This window comes from Polypterus senegalus, chromosome 12 (assembly GCF_016835505.1).
Source record: "Polypterus senegalus isolate Bchr_013 chromosome 12, ASM1683550v1, whole genome shotgun sequence".
NCBI lineage: Eukaryota > Metazoa > Chordata > Cladistia > Polypteriformes > Polypteridae > Polypterus > Polypterus senegalus.
In genome coordinates this window covers 136,393,545-136,409,650 of record NC_053165.1, presented here as the reverse complement: position 1 = coordinate 136,409,650, position 16,106 = coordinate 136,393,545, and the positions used below count along the sequence as shown (strand labels likewise).

The following is a 16,106-nucleotide window of genomic DNA, read 5'->3' as shown; positions in this document are numbered from 1 at the left end:
ATCAATGCCTAAAACGGTGTGCCTCAGCAAGAACGGACTTAAATAAATTTCTACTATCAAGAAACAGTAAAAGTTACTAACACCATTATTAGTTGTTCACTTTCTATTGTATTATAAACAGCAGCAAGGCTAACAATCGTGCATTCTGCATCATTGTGGTTTATCTCTGTTGCACTTAGTAACAATATTCATGGTGGCTCCAAAATCCATACTAACCCCAACTCTCTCTTCTGTTCTTTTTCCGTTTTTCTGTGGTGGCGACCTACACTACCACCAGCTGATCAAAGCGCCATGATGTCCCTACATTGATGGATTAAAGGCCAGAAGTCCATGTGACTGTCGTCATCAAGTCCTTCCATGAGAACCCTGAATACAATGAGGACTGATCATTCATGTTAGGTAGAATGCCTAGAGGAGGCTGGGTGGTCTCATGGCCTGGAAACCCTACAGATTTAATTTTTTTCTCCAGCCGTCTGGAGTTTTTTTTTTGTTTTTTCGGTCCTCCCTGGCCATCAGACCTTACTTTTATTCTATGTTAATTAGTGTTCTCTGATTTTAATTCTTACTTTGTCTTTTTTCTCTTTCTTCATCATGTAAAGCACTCTGAGCTACATCATTTGTATGAAAATGTGCTATAGAAATAAATGTTGTTGTTGTTGTTGATATGCAGGTGTACATCAGCATTTCCATTTTCCCAGGATTGATTTGATAAAAAAAAAAAAAATAACAGCGTCATTTCAAAGTTATTGTCATGTGGAGAAAGTTCATTGGAATTCTGCAAAGTTTGACCTACACACAGCAGGCCACGACGTTCTTTGGTGGTCCGGTATCTCGCTCCGTTGGTTATGTACAGTAAATGCAACATCACAAAATAACAGGGAGTGTTGAGTGAAACAGCCGAGTTCAGTTTTGTAAAACTGATGCTAAACTTTGTTTTACCCGTGACTTCACAACTGCAAAACTCACTCAAAGGGTGTTTTGGAGTTTTAAAGGAAGAAACATGGCTCCTTATGGGTTTGGCAATACTACACACCTTTTTCTGTCTCTATATTTCTCAGGAAAATCTGTCTTTTAGAAATACAGCACGGCTAAAACACAATGCACAATGGAACAAAATGACATCCTATTAGACAAAAGCGAGCTGATGAAATTGTTATCAAAATCAGCTGAGAAGAAAACACGGCCACTGCTGGTTTATATGGGATACACTGTGCAAAAGTATGTCTAACAAAGGTGACCTCCCATCAGCCCCAGCAAACTCTTACTGTCTGATGGGAATTTTAGTTACAGCACCAACACTGGTTTTGCAAGCAATCACCCCTATACGCCAAATTGTGTTTCAAGCTGAACCAACAGCAACACACCTGGAAAATCTTGTGTTTGATAATTTTCACGTGATTGCTGAATAAATAGATCACAATTTTATTTATATAGATTAAGGATCCAAAAGCCTCATACAGAAGTACGCAACATTTAGAGACATATCTCCAAGTTCAGCCAGCAAAGTGAAGCTATTTTTAGTATTCCACATTACACAGAGATAAATAATCTCTTTATCGCTGCTTCACAACAACAACATTTGTTTTTATGAATGCCTTATATCATAACTGTATGTGACTAACAGATGCATCACAGGTTAATATTTGTTCTCTGTCTCAATGGCCACTTTTGGTTTATCACCATTCAGGTTTTTTCTTTGGTGTGAAGAGGCAGTTTACACTAAGGCCCATCTTGAGGTCACTATAATAAAAACACGCGGTCAATAAGGAGTATTGTTTCCCCGAGTCAGACGGAAGGCAACTGACCTGTTGACTTCTAGTTAAATTCCATAATGGACTCGGGACCACAACGGACCACATCCAGCATGACAGCTACAGCTGCACATGCCAACATAGCAGCCATTTGGTAATGACACAGATACGTCAGACATCTGCTAAAAGCCTTCTCACTGCTATAACACGGCACGTTCTCTGATCACATCGTCAATTTTCATCAAAAGGAAAGCCAAATTTGGTTAGACATACTCAACAGGAAACGTCACATTTAGAGCGCTGCACTGGGTACTCTTAGTGGTGTAGCCATAATGAAACTCTGTACCTTTCAAACTCCTAACAAAAATGGAAATTGCTAGTGAGAGATTCTTATACATCAGAAAGTACAGAATGTTTAAATATTTAGTCTGATAAAAGCAGTACAAGAAGCTGGAAGGGAAAAAAGAAACGCCGAGAGACACGGAGAAGAATCTTCAGCAAGCCACCAGTCAAAAGACAAAGCACTTGCAAAGCATTCAATATAGAAGAGCTGGCTGATTCCATGCTGCTATAAATGGTTAATCAAAGTTGGAAGATGTGCCTATACAAGAGCTCTCATTTTTAAGAGAATTCCATCAGTATTTGTTCTTGTCAATACAAGAAATGCACAAAAAAAATAAATTTTGAAAGAGAAAACACTCTTAAAAATTATTTTTCATGGCACTTTGCTGGGATGGGAGGTTTCTAACAAACCTACAGCTTGACAAAGAGCTAATCTATCTTGGGACGGGGTCTTTGTGCTTTGAAAAAAGGTTTGTAGTATGTGGACAATCTTTAATCTATAGGCACCTAGCATAAACTAACATATTAAAAAAAAAAAACTGAACTTATCCCTGGTTATTAAATGCAGCCTTTAAATGTCCTTTTAAAAAAATAACAAAACCACTAATATTTTACAAATCTATCTATTGATCAGTATTTATGAAACCAGTTTCAAAGCTATATAAATGTTCTTCCTGGAAACTTCATGTGGACGGCTCTTTTAGGAACCAAAAATAATTCTTCTATGGTAGCGCTCTGAAGGATCATTTTAGCATCTGCAGCTCAATTCTGATTGATCCACTCCTAGGTGACACTGATCCAATCTTTGTAGAGTGTGGAATGGAAGTTAAAGTCTATTGCTAGCTTCTGTATGAAAATCTGCATGTTCTCTGTGTGGCTAGGTATTATTATTATTAACAGATCAATACGTGTGCTTACATAGAGTAGGGCTGCCAGTATGGAATGTAGTTTTTGGCTTCTTTCCGGCTTGCCTTAGCAGTCCAATTAAGATGCCAAACGTATGACGAGTTGTCTGATAAGCTTAATTAAAAATATAAGAAAAGACTAGATAGAATTTCTGCTTTCCGTTGTAATCAACAAACTGTGTAAGAATGTTCTGTGACCTTTGGATGAAACTGAGATTATTTTTTCTAACCGTTTCTTTGAAGATTTCTGTTATAAAAATGCAACTTACACCCTTCAGGGGGCTTTTTGCATTTAGAGCTTTGTAAGGCAAAGACCCTCTACTCACCAAGTGTAAGAAATAAAAGAATTCTGTTTGAATTGGGGCCTGCCTGCTGTTGTCTTGAACCTTCGTCCACAAGAGAAATGTGAACAGCAAAAAAAAGAAAAAGAAAAAAAAAAAGGAACTTTCCCAATCATATTTACACCACTCTTATATGGGGCAGTAACACATAACTTGAATGTCACCTGAATTTGAACGCTTGAATCAGAATTGGTTGGAAATTTGTACTAAAGTATCTATCTGTCTATCTATCTTTATATCTGTCTATCTATCTCACCAGCCAGTTTCATTTCACTGTTTATGTGACCATAATTTTGGAACAGAAAAAACACAATGGATTACAGTAGAGATTCGGCCTGCCATTGGAAAGAAAGTGAGGTGTTGGGAGTTAATAGGAATGTTGAATGACTGTTGTCAGCAAATACAGAGCATCTGCAATATGTGCCAAAGTGTTGACATATCAACGTCTCACTCTCATCAGCGGTGAATCTTTTGTGTCCAAGTTTCTGATAGAGCAGCGCTTAATTATGCTCACATAAATGGGTACGATTTACGTTTTCTTTTCTCCTCCTTACTATCGTGAGCTGGCAAATTTGTATACATCCTGCACACTGTTGGTGATTATGGTTACTTAGCAGGTCATATCTGTAATTTTTTTTTAATATAATAATTTTGTGCATGCAGGGCTCTTTCAGCGTAGATATCTGTACATACTCCTCTCACATTTGGGTCTTTTGTAAAATAATTTTGAACATCCATCCATCTTCAAAACCTGCGTATCCAGGGCAGGCTCATGGAGCAGCTGGGGGCCCATCCCAGATACCCGGAGGCACAAGGCAGAAACACCACCTGGACAGGACGCCAGTGCACTGCAGGCCATGCAAACGCAAAAGGGCCAATAGGAGTGTAAAATTAGAATTGAACCATTTTTAGCTGCAGGGTGAACACAGCCATATAAGAAGCAGAAAGTTACAAATAACAAGAAAGGGACGAATATTGAGAAAAGGAAAATAGCTACCCTCATTCTCAGGTTCCAAATGAGGTTTAGAATTTAGAATTTAAAGTAAGTCAGGATGAAGAAGTGGCTAATATATCACAGTCATCAATGCTAACAAACTGTCAGCATCAACACACACCTTTAAAAACTATATTTAAATTTTAAATTTTTTTTTTTTAAAGAATGAGAAAAATCGACTTCTTTTTATGTAGATATCTTTTTGGATAGGATTTAAAATGATGGCATATTAACTTCTACAATGAATTTAGCAGTTGACTATAATATTATAATAATATTTTAAATGTATTATATTTATTTTTATAATATTTTATACATTAGGTTAATAACAGGGAGTTTATGCCCGACAGATTACTGTACTGCTGCTGCTGTCACAAATACAGTAAATTACATCTGTATTACACTTCACAGGAATGAAATGAGCTGCATTTAATATTTTTCTTAATTGTGGTAGTTGACTTACTTTGTATTTATTCTTCAACTTTTAATCAGAATGTCATCGGCTGATGTTCTTTTGTCATGATCTTTATCAGCTATTATTTAAGTACATTTTATATAAAAATACTTACATTTCTCACAATCCAAGTCACTCATTTACAGCAGATAAACAAAACCTAGTAAATAGTACAGGGTGACACAGAAAAATGGGAACTTTTGAAATGTGTAGTGGTAGCACTGCAGAACAGGGACCTTGAGCTGTAAATAATCTCGCCATTTAGTAATTTAGTAATCAATTGCAAGGCAATCAATGGCTGCTGTGCGAGAATCGTTCGGTAACTGAGTCATCTCAAGATTCGGTGACATTCCCTGGCCCTCAAGATCACCAGATTTGTGATTTTTTTCTTGTGGGGCCACCTTAAGAGTCGGGTCTATACGACTCGGCCAAGGACACTGAATGAATTGAAACAAAGAATTCAAGACGAAATTTGTGGTATCCCAGCTGAGATGTTGCAGCGATCAATGGGGAACCTCAACAGTAGATTGGAAGAATGCATACGTACAGGAGGACGCCATCTACAGGACGTAATTTTCAGACATTGATAATTTGGATTACTGTCTCTTAAAAGGCAAGTTGTATTGGTTCAATTGCTGTCAATAAAATTTTTTTGTTGGATTTCTTCTATTTTTATTGGGTTTTTCAAAAGTTCACGTTTTTCTGTGTCACCCTGTATATGGAAAATAATTTAAATTCAGAACTCTGACAGTAGACACATTTCAAATTTATACATTTCCCCTAAGTGAATAAAGCAAAATCTATAACATGTTAACACAAATTATTTTTATTTTATTCACATTGGCATTGTTTTACAAATTATACATACAATGTTTTGAAACGTTCATAAAAATGTTATGTAATGCGGACACAAACCTTTGCAAAATTTTTAAAGATTGAGGCTGTAAAGGTAAACAAAGCAAAAAGCTAACTTATTTTTCCTTTTCCTTTTGTTCTTTTTCTTTCTTTTCCCGCTCTGCTTTTGCTTCCTCTTCCTCATGTTTCTTTATCAGTTCCTCCACTTCCTTTAACTTTAGAACTTTGATTTTTGTTTTTCCATTTTCTCTGGTTAGAGTTGCAATTTCAACTAAAAAGAAAAGCATCCACAAAAAAAATGTAATAAACATGGAGAAGACCTATATACACACTCACAGTATTACTCCACGGCAGAAGGACGAAATTCAAGACAAATTGAATGTTTTAAGTGAAGTGAGTTAAAAGTTGTAGAATACATGCATAAAAAGCCAAAGGAAATAAAATCCAAAGTACCATATCTGTTTTGAGGCAGAGAAATAAATGAAGGGGAGAAGCTGCCATTAAAAGGTAAAAAGAGGCTACAAGAAAGGGGCTTTACAAAGGAATCTGTGATGAACGAATCTAATATTTACTCCAGCCCCAAGTTATATTCCTAGATTTTGGGGTAATTTCAAAACAGAACTGAGTAAACCCAACACCATCCTTGTAAAGGTTTGTGCACTGGGATGTACTACGAGTTTATGGCTCCAAGAGACAGAATGTAATACAGGCACTCACTGCAGTGCAGGGACCCAAAATGACTGATCATAAAAATATGATATTTGATCAGTGTGGATGTAGAAGAACAAAGATAACAAAGACTGAAAAAACATCAAAGACAAAAACAGTTTATGGTAACAATTTATAAAGGCATGGACAATCTCAAGTTAATGTAGAAAAGTGCAAAAAAAGAGAAAAGTAACATGCTCTATAAATATAAAGACAGGAGTCATTGTCTTTACAGGAAGCAACCTGTGAAATTTTAAAATGGTTTTATAATTGTACTGAATGTGCACAAGTGTACGGGGAGAAATGATTTCATTAAAAATCTTGCCAATTTTATGAAGGTGTCATAGTGCAATTATTGTAAACATTAATATGACAAAACACTGTCTGTGCATAGAAGATAACAGATTTCTATCTTAGTTTTATGACACCACCAGTGGTTTTTCTGCTGGCCTTAAGGTTTTTGAGAAAAAGAGAGGCACAAAAACATGCATTTGCACTTTAGGGCTATATGACTGAAACAAAAATGAGTGAAAGACCCCTCAAAATCAGAAAAAAGGGAGCCTTATCATTAATTTAATGTCCCTTCAAAATTTTCATTCAAAGAGGTCCTCTCATAATAAGGGCTGCACATTTGAGGTGGTGGGCTGAAATAAGCTAAACAAATACCTATCATCGCTATGAATTCTGCAGTGTTTGATAAAATATTAATCAAAATCCATGCAAATCTGTTAATCCAGATTAGGACCCGAGTGCAGCCATGCAACTGGTGACACCTCAGCACCACACATGTTCAGATAGAGTGGAACAGTGTGAGGTTTTTTTTATGGTGGCTGGAGTGCCAATTCTGCCACCAACGCCCAAGTTTTTTCCTGCAGGTTGGAGGGCCTACATGCAGGGATGGATGCAGATTAACGTCATACCAAGGACGGAGCAATTGCAGGTTAAGGGCCTTCCTCAAGGGCCCAACAGAGCAGAGACACTATTGGCATTTTACGGGATTCAAACTAGCAACCTTCTGATTGCCAGTGCAGACCCCTACCTCAGAGCCACCACTCCGCCACATTAATAAAGGATAAACAGAATAATACTAAAAAGTAACCAAACGATGGTCTACTTTATCACAGCAGTAACTCTGAAAGTTCTAATGCATAAAGAAGAAAATTTTCAATTAATTTTAAAATTCAGGAAAAAACTACTAAGACTACTGTTGCATCACTTTGGGGTAAATCATCTGGATTCTGGATTCAGATTCTCATGGGTGCTTATCCAAGTCCATGGATGATGCACTTTTCACAAGGTGTTCATCTAATTTCAAAAACCACCACCTAAACCATTTTTGGCAATGGGATACAATATAAATGTCACTCATCAACCATGTTGGCCACCCTTAAAGTTTGCATTCTATTTATTTTCCAGTTTGCCTTTTATTGGTATTTCAGTTCTTACACAATTGCCATGTTGTCAATGAATAACATCAACGCATGCACAAAATGCAAGCAAGTCAACATTAGCTCCTTGCTCCCATCTACTGGCAGAAAATGTTATACAATTACAAAAGAATTGGGGGTTTAGAAAACTGACACTTGCCATGGCCAACAACAAAAACTGCCACAAGACATTTTATATAGGTACATTTTTATGTCAGTTTCCAGTTCCAAATAAGAGTCACAGTGAATACAGTAGCATATGAGCCATTTACAAAGTGCTTTACAGCTGCTGTCAGCCAAAAGCAATACATTCAGAAATATAAATATTGACAAAAATGCTGAACATCAGCCTTCTGGCCACAACTCAAAAATGCATTCCTTTGACTACTAAAGATAAACAGTGAAGGCTGAATAACATTACAGGGAGTGCAGAATTATTAGGCAAGTTGTATTTTTGAGGATTAATTTTAATATGGAACAAACACAGTGCTATCAGTCAATCCAAAATGTTAATAAACCTGAAACCTGAATGTTTCACAACGGAAATGTGAGTGTGAACATCATCAGGGGAATACATATGTGCGCACAATTATTAGGCAACTATTAGTGTGCAGATTTATTATGCAACTAAAGGAAAAATGAAAATTTTCCCATCTCACTTGTTTATTTTCATCTGTTATAGTGAGAATAATAAACAAACACCTCAAAATTTACAAACAAACATCTCTGACATTTCAAAAAAAATCAATCAATCAATCAATGACCAATATAGCCACCCTTCTTTCCAATAACAGTCATAAGCCTTTCCATTCATGGAGTCTGTCAGTTTCTCCATCTGTTGACGATCAGCTTTTTGTGGAGCAGTGACTACAGCCTCCCAGACACTCTTCAGAGAGGTGTATTGTTTTTCTCCCCCGTAAATCTAGCGTTTAAGAAGTGCCCACAAGTTCTCGATAGGGTTTAGGTCAGATGAGGAAGGGGCCATGTCATTATTCCTTCATCTTTAAGGCCTTTACTGGCTGGCCACGCAGTGGAGAACTTCGATGCAAGTGATGGAGCATTGGCCTGCATAAAAATCATGGTCTTTTTCCTGTATCACTGTTTGAAGAAAGTGTCTTCGAAAAACTGGCAGTAGGTTTGGGAGTTGATTTTGAGTTCATCTTCAATGCAAAAGGTCCAACTAGCTCATCTTTAAAAATACCAGCTCATACCAGTACCCCACCTCCACGTTGGAGTGGAGCTCTGTGCCCATTACTGATCCACAGGTCCATGCATCTGGTCCATCAAGAGTCACTCTCATCTCATCGGTCCATAAAACCTTTGAAAAAAATCTGTCTTCAGATATTTCTTGGCCCAGTTTTGACATTTCAACTTATGTTTCTTGTTCAGTGGTGGTTGGGTTTCAGCCCTCCTTACCTTGGCCATGTCTTTGAGCACTGAACACCTTGTACTTCTGGGCACTCCAGGTAGGTTGCAGCTCTGGAATATGAAAGTACTGGAGGATAATGGGTTCCTGGTAGCTTCACGTTTGATTCTTCTCAAATCTTTGGCAGCTAATTTGCGTCTTTTGTTCTCAACACGTTTCTTGCGACCCTGTTGACTATTTGCAACAAAATGTTTGATGGTTCTGTGATCACACACCAATATCTTAGCAATTCCAAAAGTGCTGCATCCCTCTGAAAGACTTTTTACAATTTTTGACTTTTCAGAGTCAGTTAAATCTCTTTTTTGGCCCATTTTGCCTGAGGAAAACTAGCTGCCTAATAATTCTGCACACCTTGATATAGGGTGTTGATCTCCTTAGGCCACATCCTCCCTCATTACACAAATACACATCACCTGGCGTGCTTAAATCCAATAAGCATTCAAGTTAATACAGCTTGGAGTTGGAATATACGCATTAAAAATGATGATATGGTCAAAATACTCACTTGCCTAATAATTGTGCACACAGTGTATTTGCATCCTTATATGAAAATAGCTGTTTTGATTAAAAAAACAGCTGCAATTACTGTATCCAACAAGGGGCGCGCATGCTCCGTGGGACTGAGATTTTTTTTAAATTACTTAAACATATACATATCCTTTAATAGTATCAAAGACCTAGATATTAAGACAAGATAATATGGTGCAAAGGAAATAAGACATTTAACTTGCTTTAAAATGCAGCTTTACCTCCTAATATACACACAATATATGCATACAGCCCAGGAGCAGTCATAAAAAAAATACAATTGGTCTTACAGTTCTTTAATGGGGCTGTGACAACTGCGTGTCTATCTTTTGGAGGAGTCGGAGACGTTTCTCTTGGCACATCACACCTGTACTGACTGAACTTCCACCTAGTGTGGGCTTCTAGCTCTTTGACACTCTGATTTGCTTTTATGCCTACTGTACACTTTCCACTAACCAACACTATATATGTATTAGTACCAATTTAGCAAATTCATACAGATTTTTTTAAACAAATTCTACGGTCCAGTGCTGTATATGGATTAGACTCCCTTACACCAATTTTGCCTAGTCTGCCTTCTTCTGTCACAACTGGAACCTGGCACCTGCTCCAATAACTAATCTCATTTATATTCCTTCAGTTTGTCACTGCTGCCTAAAAAGATGATTCTTCTTTCTTTAGGTAGAAAATATATGCTAAACAAAAAACAGGTTTTTACAAATCACAGTATCATACAATAGTTATTTTTCAACTCTGGTTACAATTACATATGCAGATCTTTAGTACAGTTTCCAGCATTCAATTTCTTTATACGTCCAAGCCACTATATATTTTAACATAAGGTTTACAGACTTGTAGTAGATCTTTCAAAAATGCCATTTGTGTGCTGCTTCTTTTTGCTACAAAAATGCACATGGCTCCCAACACAGACCATCAAATATAACCATCGTGATAAACCTAGACTCAGAACACAGAGGCTAGGACTACACTAGAAAATAAGTTTTTAAAAATTAGGCTTGTCAAACTAGAGGGAAGAGAAAGGACAGAGATCTGTTTGTGACACTAAAGAAAAAAATAGATGGTACACCCCATTAATTTTTTTTTTCTTTTTTAGCATATGTGGACATAAAGGTTTGATCTTCAACTTAAGTAAGTACTTTTAGATAAAGATGACATAATTGCGGGCGAGAGAATTTGACCTTGCAATAATGTATTCACCAAAATATGAACAAATATGAGGGGGGACCCAAAAGAAACGAGACTGGCCTCAGTGTGGCTGGACAGGCGAGTGGAGGAGATTGGATCAAGGTCAGTGATTGTTCTCACATCCCTCACCAGTCAGTAGCCAGGAGGACACCTCTGTGAAACGATCTCACGTGTCACGCAGTCATTGTTTTTAGAAGATGTTCTCGCAACCCTGTCGAAAATTGTGATGTTGAATTTCACGGAACAAAGAACTTGTTTGAAATTTTGTTTTCTACTTGGCAAAACACCAATGGAATAGTTCCAATTGCTTCAGATGGCTTTCAAGGAAGAATCTGCGAGTCAGACGAGAGTTTTCACACTTCAAAAATGGAAGTTTAAGCATCAAGGATCAACCCCGTTCTGGACGCCCTTCAAGCATCCAGAAAGATGAAAACATTGCAAAAATCTGTGAAAAAATAAATGAAGACCGTCGTTGCACAATTGACATGTTGCCAGAAGCTACAGGAGTAACATGGAGCTCAGATCAGCGCATTTTGACTGAAGACCTGGGCATGAGGCGTGTCTCGGCCAAATTTGTCCCCCGTCTGCTACCAGATGACCAGCATAACACTCGACTCAATGTGTGCAAAGACTTGAAAATGGAGCTTGAAAGTGACCCAGACTTCTTGTCCAGGGTCATAACAGGTGACGAGAGTTGGTGTTACGGGTATGACCCTGAAACAAAACAAGCATTGAGCCAGTGGAAGAATCCGGATTCACCAAGGCCCAAAAAAGCCAGACAGGTGAGATTGAACATGAAAATGATGCTGATTTGTTTCTTTGACATTAGAGGCATTGTGCACAAGGAATTCATTCCAAGGGGTCAGACGGTCAACTAAAAATACTATCTGGGGGGTCTTAAGATAGCCGAGAGAGAGAGAGAGTTCAGAGGACAAGGCCGGAATTGTGGAAGTCAGGCGAATGGCTCCTTCACCATGACAATGCCCCCGCACACACAGCGTCGCGAATTCGCCAGTTTTGTCCAGTCAGGGCATGACACTTGTGCCCCACCTTCCTTACTCACTGGACTTGGCCCCCTGTGACTTTTTCTTGTTCTCCAGAATGAAAAGGCACTTGAAAGGCTGACGATTTAACAGTGTGAAGGACGTGATTGCTGCTTCGACGACAGCGCTAAACAGCATCCCAATTGAGGACTTCCAAAAATGTTTTGATCTGTGGAAAAGGAGATTGGACAAGTGTGTGTCTTCCAATGGGGAGTACTTTGAAGAAGACTAGTACACTTTTTGAAATATTTTAGATAAAATGATTGCTTTTGTCTCATTTTTTTTGGGTTCCACCCTCATATGCTATTTCCATCTGTGGAAAACGTACACACACCTTTGGCTATAATAGCTTGTATTGCCACCTCTGGCAGAAAGAACCACAAGTAGATATTTCCTCTAACTGTTTAATGTTTTCCCCATTTCTCAATATAGAATTCATTTAGCTGTGTGATGTGATGTCATGCATACACAGACCCTTTTAATTTCCCTGGATGGGTGGACAAAGTCGTTCCTGGAGGGCAACTGGTTTGGAACAAAAACATGCAGCCACTGTGCCTCTCCAGGATTGACATTGCCAATCCCTGCCCTACAGTATCTTAATGAGATTCAGATCCAAGACTTGACTTGGCCATTCCAGAACTCTCAATTTCTTTCTTTTCAGCCATTCATTGGTTGATTTACTGGTATGTTTATAGAGTCACTGTCATATTGCAGTGTTCACTTTCAGTTGAGCTTCAAATCTTCTGACACTTGGTCTTACATTATCCTCAAGTACCCTCTGGTACAATGAAAAATTCACACTGGATTTTATGATGGTGAGCTGCTCCGGCCTTGACGCAACAAAACATCCCTAACCCATAATGTTTACACCATGATGCTTTAGAGCTGGTATCAGGTTCTTCTGGTCAAATGTTGTCTTTCATTATCAGCAAACACGTCTACTGGTACGGTGGTCAAATAACTATCTTTGCCCTGCTGTACAGTCTTGCCCAAATGTTATTTCTGAACAGCAAAGGTTTCCTCCTTACACATTTTCATCAGATCTGCGTAGCCTCTTTACAGTGGTAGACTCATGAACTTTGACAGCAACCATTGCAAGAGCTATCTGTCAGCCCTGCGATGAAATTGTGGGGTATTAACCAGCTTCTTTTCAGCATCATTTGTTCTGCTCTTCGGATAAACTTGTAAGAGTGGCCTGGCCTGGATAAGTTAGCAGATGTTTGAAATCTTTTCCACTTGAAGATGATTTTTAGGGCAGTGGAATGATTGATTTCCAGTTCTCTGGAGATTTTTTTTTAAATCCCAACCCAGACTCATAGGCAATGATAGCCTTCTGTCAGAAGGCTTCAGAAAGCTCTTTTGATCTAGGAATGGTGATACAGCACACTTCAACAACAGACAACAAACCAAACTAAATGTCTTTGCATTTATGTTTATTTAAATAATGCAATGGACTTCAAAATGTAAATGTCACATGAGGTTTGTTATATGACCTTCATCTTTGAATATTGATCAAATCTTCATATGTCCACATATGCTAAGAAAGAAACACACACATACACACACACACACACATAAATCCTACACTGAATTTTAGACCTTAATGATATTTTAAGTAATGTGACTAAAATTTATTTTAATGTGTTTTATATTAGAAAAAAATGAAGTAGGTTTTCAGCATATGTTTTGTTGCTTAGTAAAAAGAAGGTGTCAAGGGTCTGAATACATTTAGAAGGTACTCTATAGACCTTGCAGCTGATCAGCAGATGTCAGTGGTGTTATATTTGTTTTTCCTATCATTTTGGACATACTGATCTTTTCTCTAAACAGGTCTCTGATAAGGCCAAGATAAAAAAATTCTCAAAATTACTTTTGCTTTCAGAGGTACCAGAAAAAATGCAAGATTAGCAAGATGACAGATATTTTTGAATTTTTAATACTGCATCACACAGAAAGTGTTGTAATGGGTGTCACCACCAGCACCAAAGACAAGCAGGATAAGAGAAAGGAAACACAAGTTTATCTTCTGGCAAATCATAAACGGAGGTTTTGTATGTCTAGTGTCAAAAGCATTTTAAGCAATTTTGATGTTTATAGGCTCTTTAGAAAATATTACATTCATTTTATAACTATGAATCATGTACAACAATGGTAATGCAATCTTTACTTTAGAGCTTTCACTTGATGCTAACTTTCTTACCCTTCTCAGCAGACAATTTGCTAACATCCATGGTCTTGTTTAGTACTTTAACAGCCAAAGCAAGGGCAGACTGTAATGACATCTCTCCCTCTTTAAAGTCTTGCTTTAACATGGATACTGCTGCCTAAAAAAATGAACAAACAATAAGTCAAAATATTGATTATAAAATGAAAACATCAGTATATTGCTATCTACCTCAATTAGAATTTACAAAAATGATGATGTGCTCACAAGGATACAATTAATTACATCTTAAAGAAGACTAATAATTGAACTGAATAATTAAATTGATCAAAAAATAATTCAAATACACCAGAGTGAATGTTAAAACTAATATAAAATCATAAACTGTAAATGTATGTATTTTAATTTTGCTAAAAATATGTTAAAGAGAGAAAACAAACATGATATAGTTTGTCCCAAGCTACAAAAATCATCTTAATGAAAGACTTCTCGCACACCCCCTTCAACCTGGGATGGGTTACACGCCAGCCACTTCACATCTCTGCCTCTCGTGTTATGAAGAAGGGGGCTAAACATACACTAAGGAGATGCGGTCAGTACTCCGAAACCCCCTCTTAAACGGTGATACAATGGGAAACAAATATTTTATTTTTTTTTTACCTCCTCTATGCTCGATCAGCTGGCCTGCTGCTGCTACTGCTTGTGCCGTTCTGCATGATCTGCATGTCGCGCAGTGCTTCGAACATTTAAAAGCCTGTACAGCAGCTGTCCTCCTTGTCTCACGGGATGTTCTAGTGTCTCCGAGAAAATCATGTCTCGGACTAAGATTTTTTTTATATAATAGAAAGATATTATAATACACAATACTAAATTTGATTAAAATGCTCATAGACTCATAGGGTCACTACTGTCACATGTACAAGGTACACTTGAAATTCTGACTTGCATGTGTTAATCAACACGTAGCACGTCACCATTGTCTGGTGTCTTTGTCAGTATAACTTCAAAAAAATGAATAAATAACTACAGAATATGCATCAACCTATTTTAACGTCAGTGATGCAGATTTATACTTTCAAAGTATATAAAATAGGTCACCCTGATGTCTTCTGATGTACTAAGGAACTTTTCATACAGCCTTTAACACTGCTTCTAGCATCACAAACATGATTATAATTATAATGATTGCATTATAATTCATTGGAAGGCAATGGTTAAATTAACTTTAAGTTAGAGTTAAGAAAAAAAGGTAAATGTGCAGTGCATATTGTATTAAGGATGGGGGAATGCACCTACTTGCCGACACTCCTTCCTCCAAAATGCTAGATGGCAGCTCCCCTGCAGTGAGGCAGTGCCCCGGATTCCCACATGGCCATAAGGACTTAGAGTTCAGTTTCTCAGCCCGGTTGGATTACCATGGGTGCTGCCAGGGGGAGCTGTCGAAGAACCTTGGAGACTCATACTTTCCTTTTAGCCTGGAAGTACAAAGTAGTCACAAGGACGGAAGCCCTGAAGTACTTCCAGGCTGAAGAAAATGTCAGTTCTTCATTAGACCCAGAACTGCCAGTCAGTCACGTGGTTGGAAGGACAGAAGCATTTCCGGATCAAGGACTATATAAAGGACTGATGGGAACCCAGCAGGCAAGCTGGAGTCAGGAGGAGTGTGACAGTTCTTGCTGGGAGGTGGTGGAGAGAGTTATTGCGTTTATCATCATCATTATTATTATTGTATTATTGCCCGTTTATTGTGGCTGGGGTGCTTTGGAGGCACTACAAAGAAAAGGAAGAACTAAAAAAGATCTTCTTATTGCTTTTACCCTGTGTCTACGTCTGTCTGTTGGGTTTAACAGGCAACAGCGCCCCCAAGCGTTTGACAATATATTATTATCTCTATATATAATCTTCATTTGGATCTTGATCTTTGTCCAAGAATGAATTAGAAGAAGAAGCACTAGATGGCAG

At 37.8% G+C, this 16,106-nt stretch overlaps 1 protein-coding gene across 1 annotated transcript in view; it reads right to left on the bottom strand.

Annotated features, from left to right (window-relative positions):
* Nucleotides 1-5,465: 5,465 nt before the first annotated feature.
* psma4 (proteasome 20S subunit alpha 4) overlaps nt 5,466-16,106 on the bottom strand; it is a 25,986-nt gene continuing 15,345 nt past the window's right edge. The window contains exons 8-9 of the mRNA XM_039773567.1: nt 14,181-14,304; nt 5,466-5,913 (exon numbers count right to left, since the gene is read on the bottom strand). Of these exons, the coding sequence (XP_039629501.1) occupies nt 5,759-5,913; nt 14,181-14,304 (279 nt within the window). The 3' untranslated portion in view covers nt 5,466-5,758. The remainder of the gene's footprint in view (nt 5,914-14,180; nt 14,305-16,106) is intronic.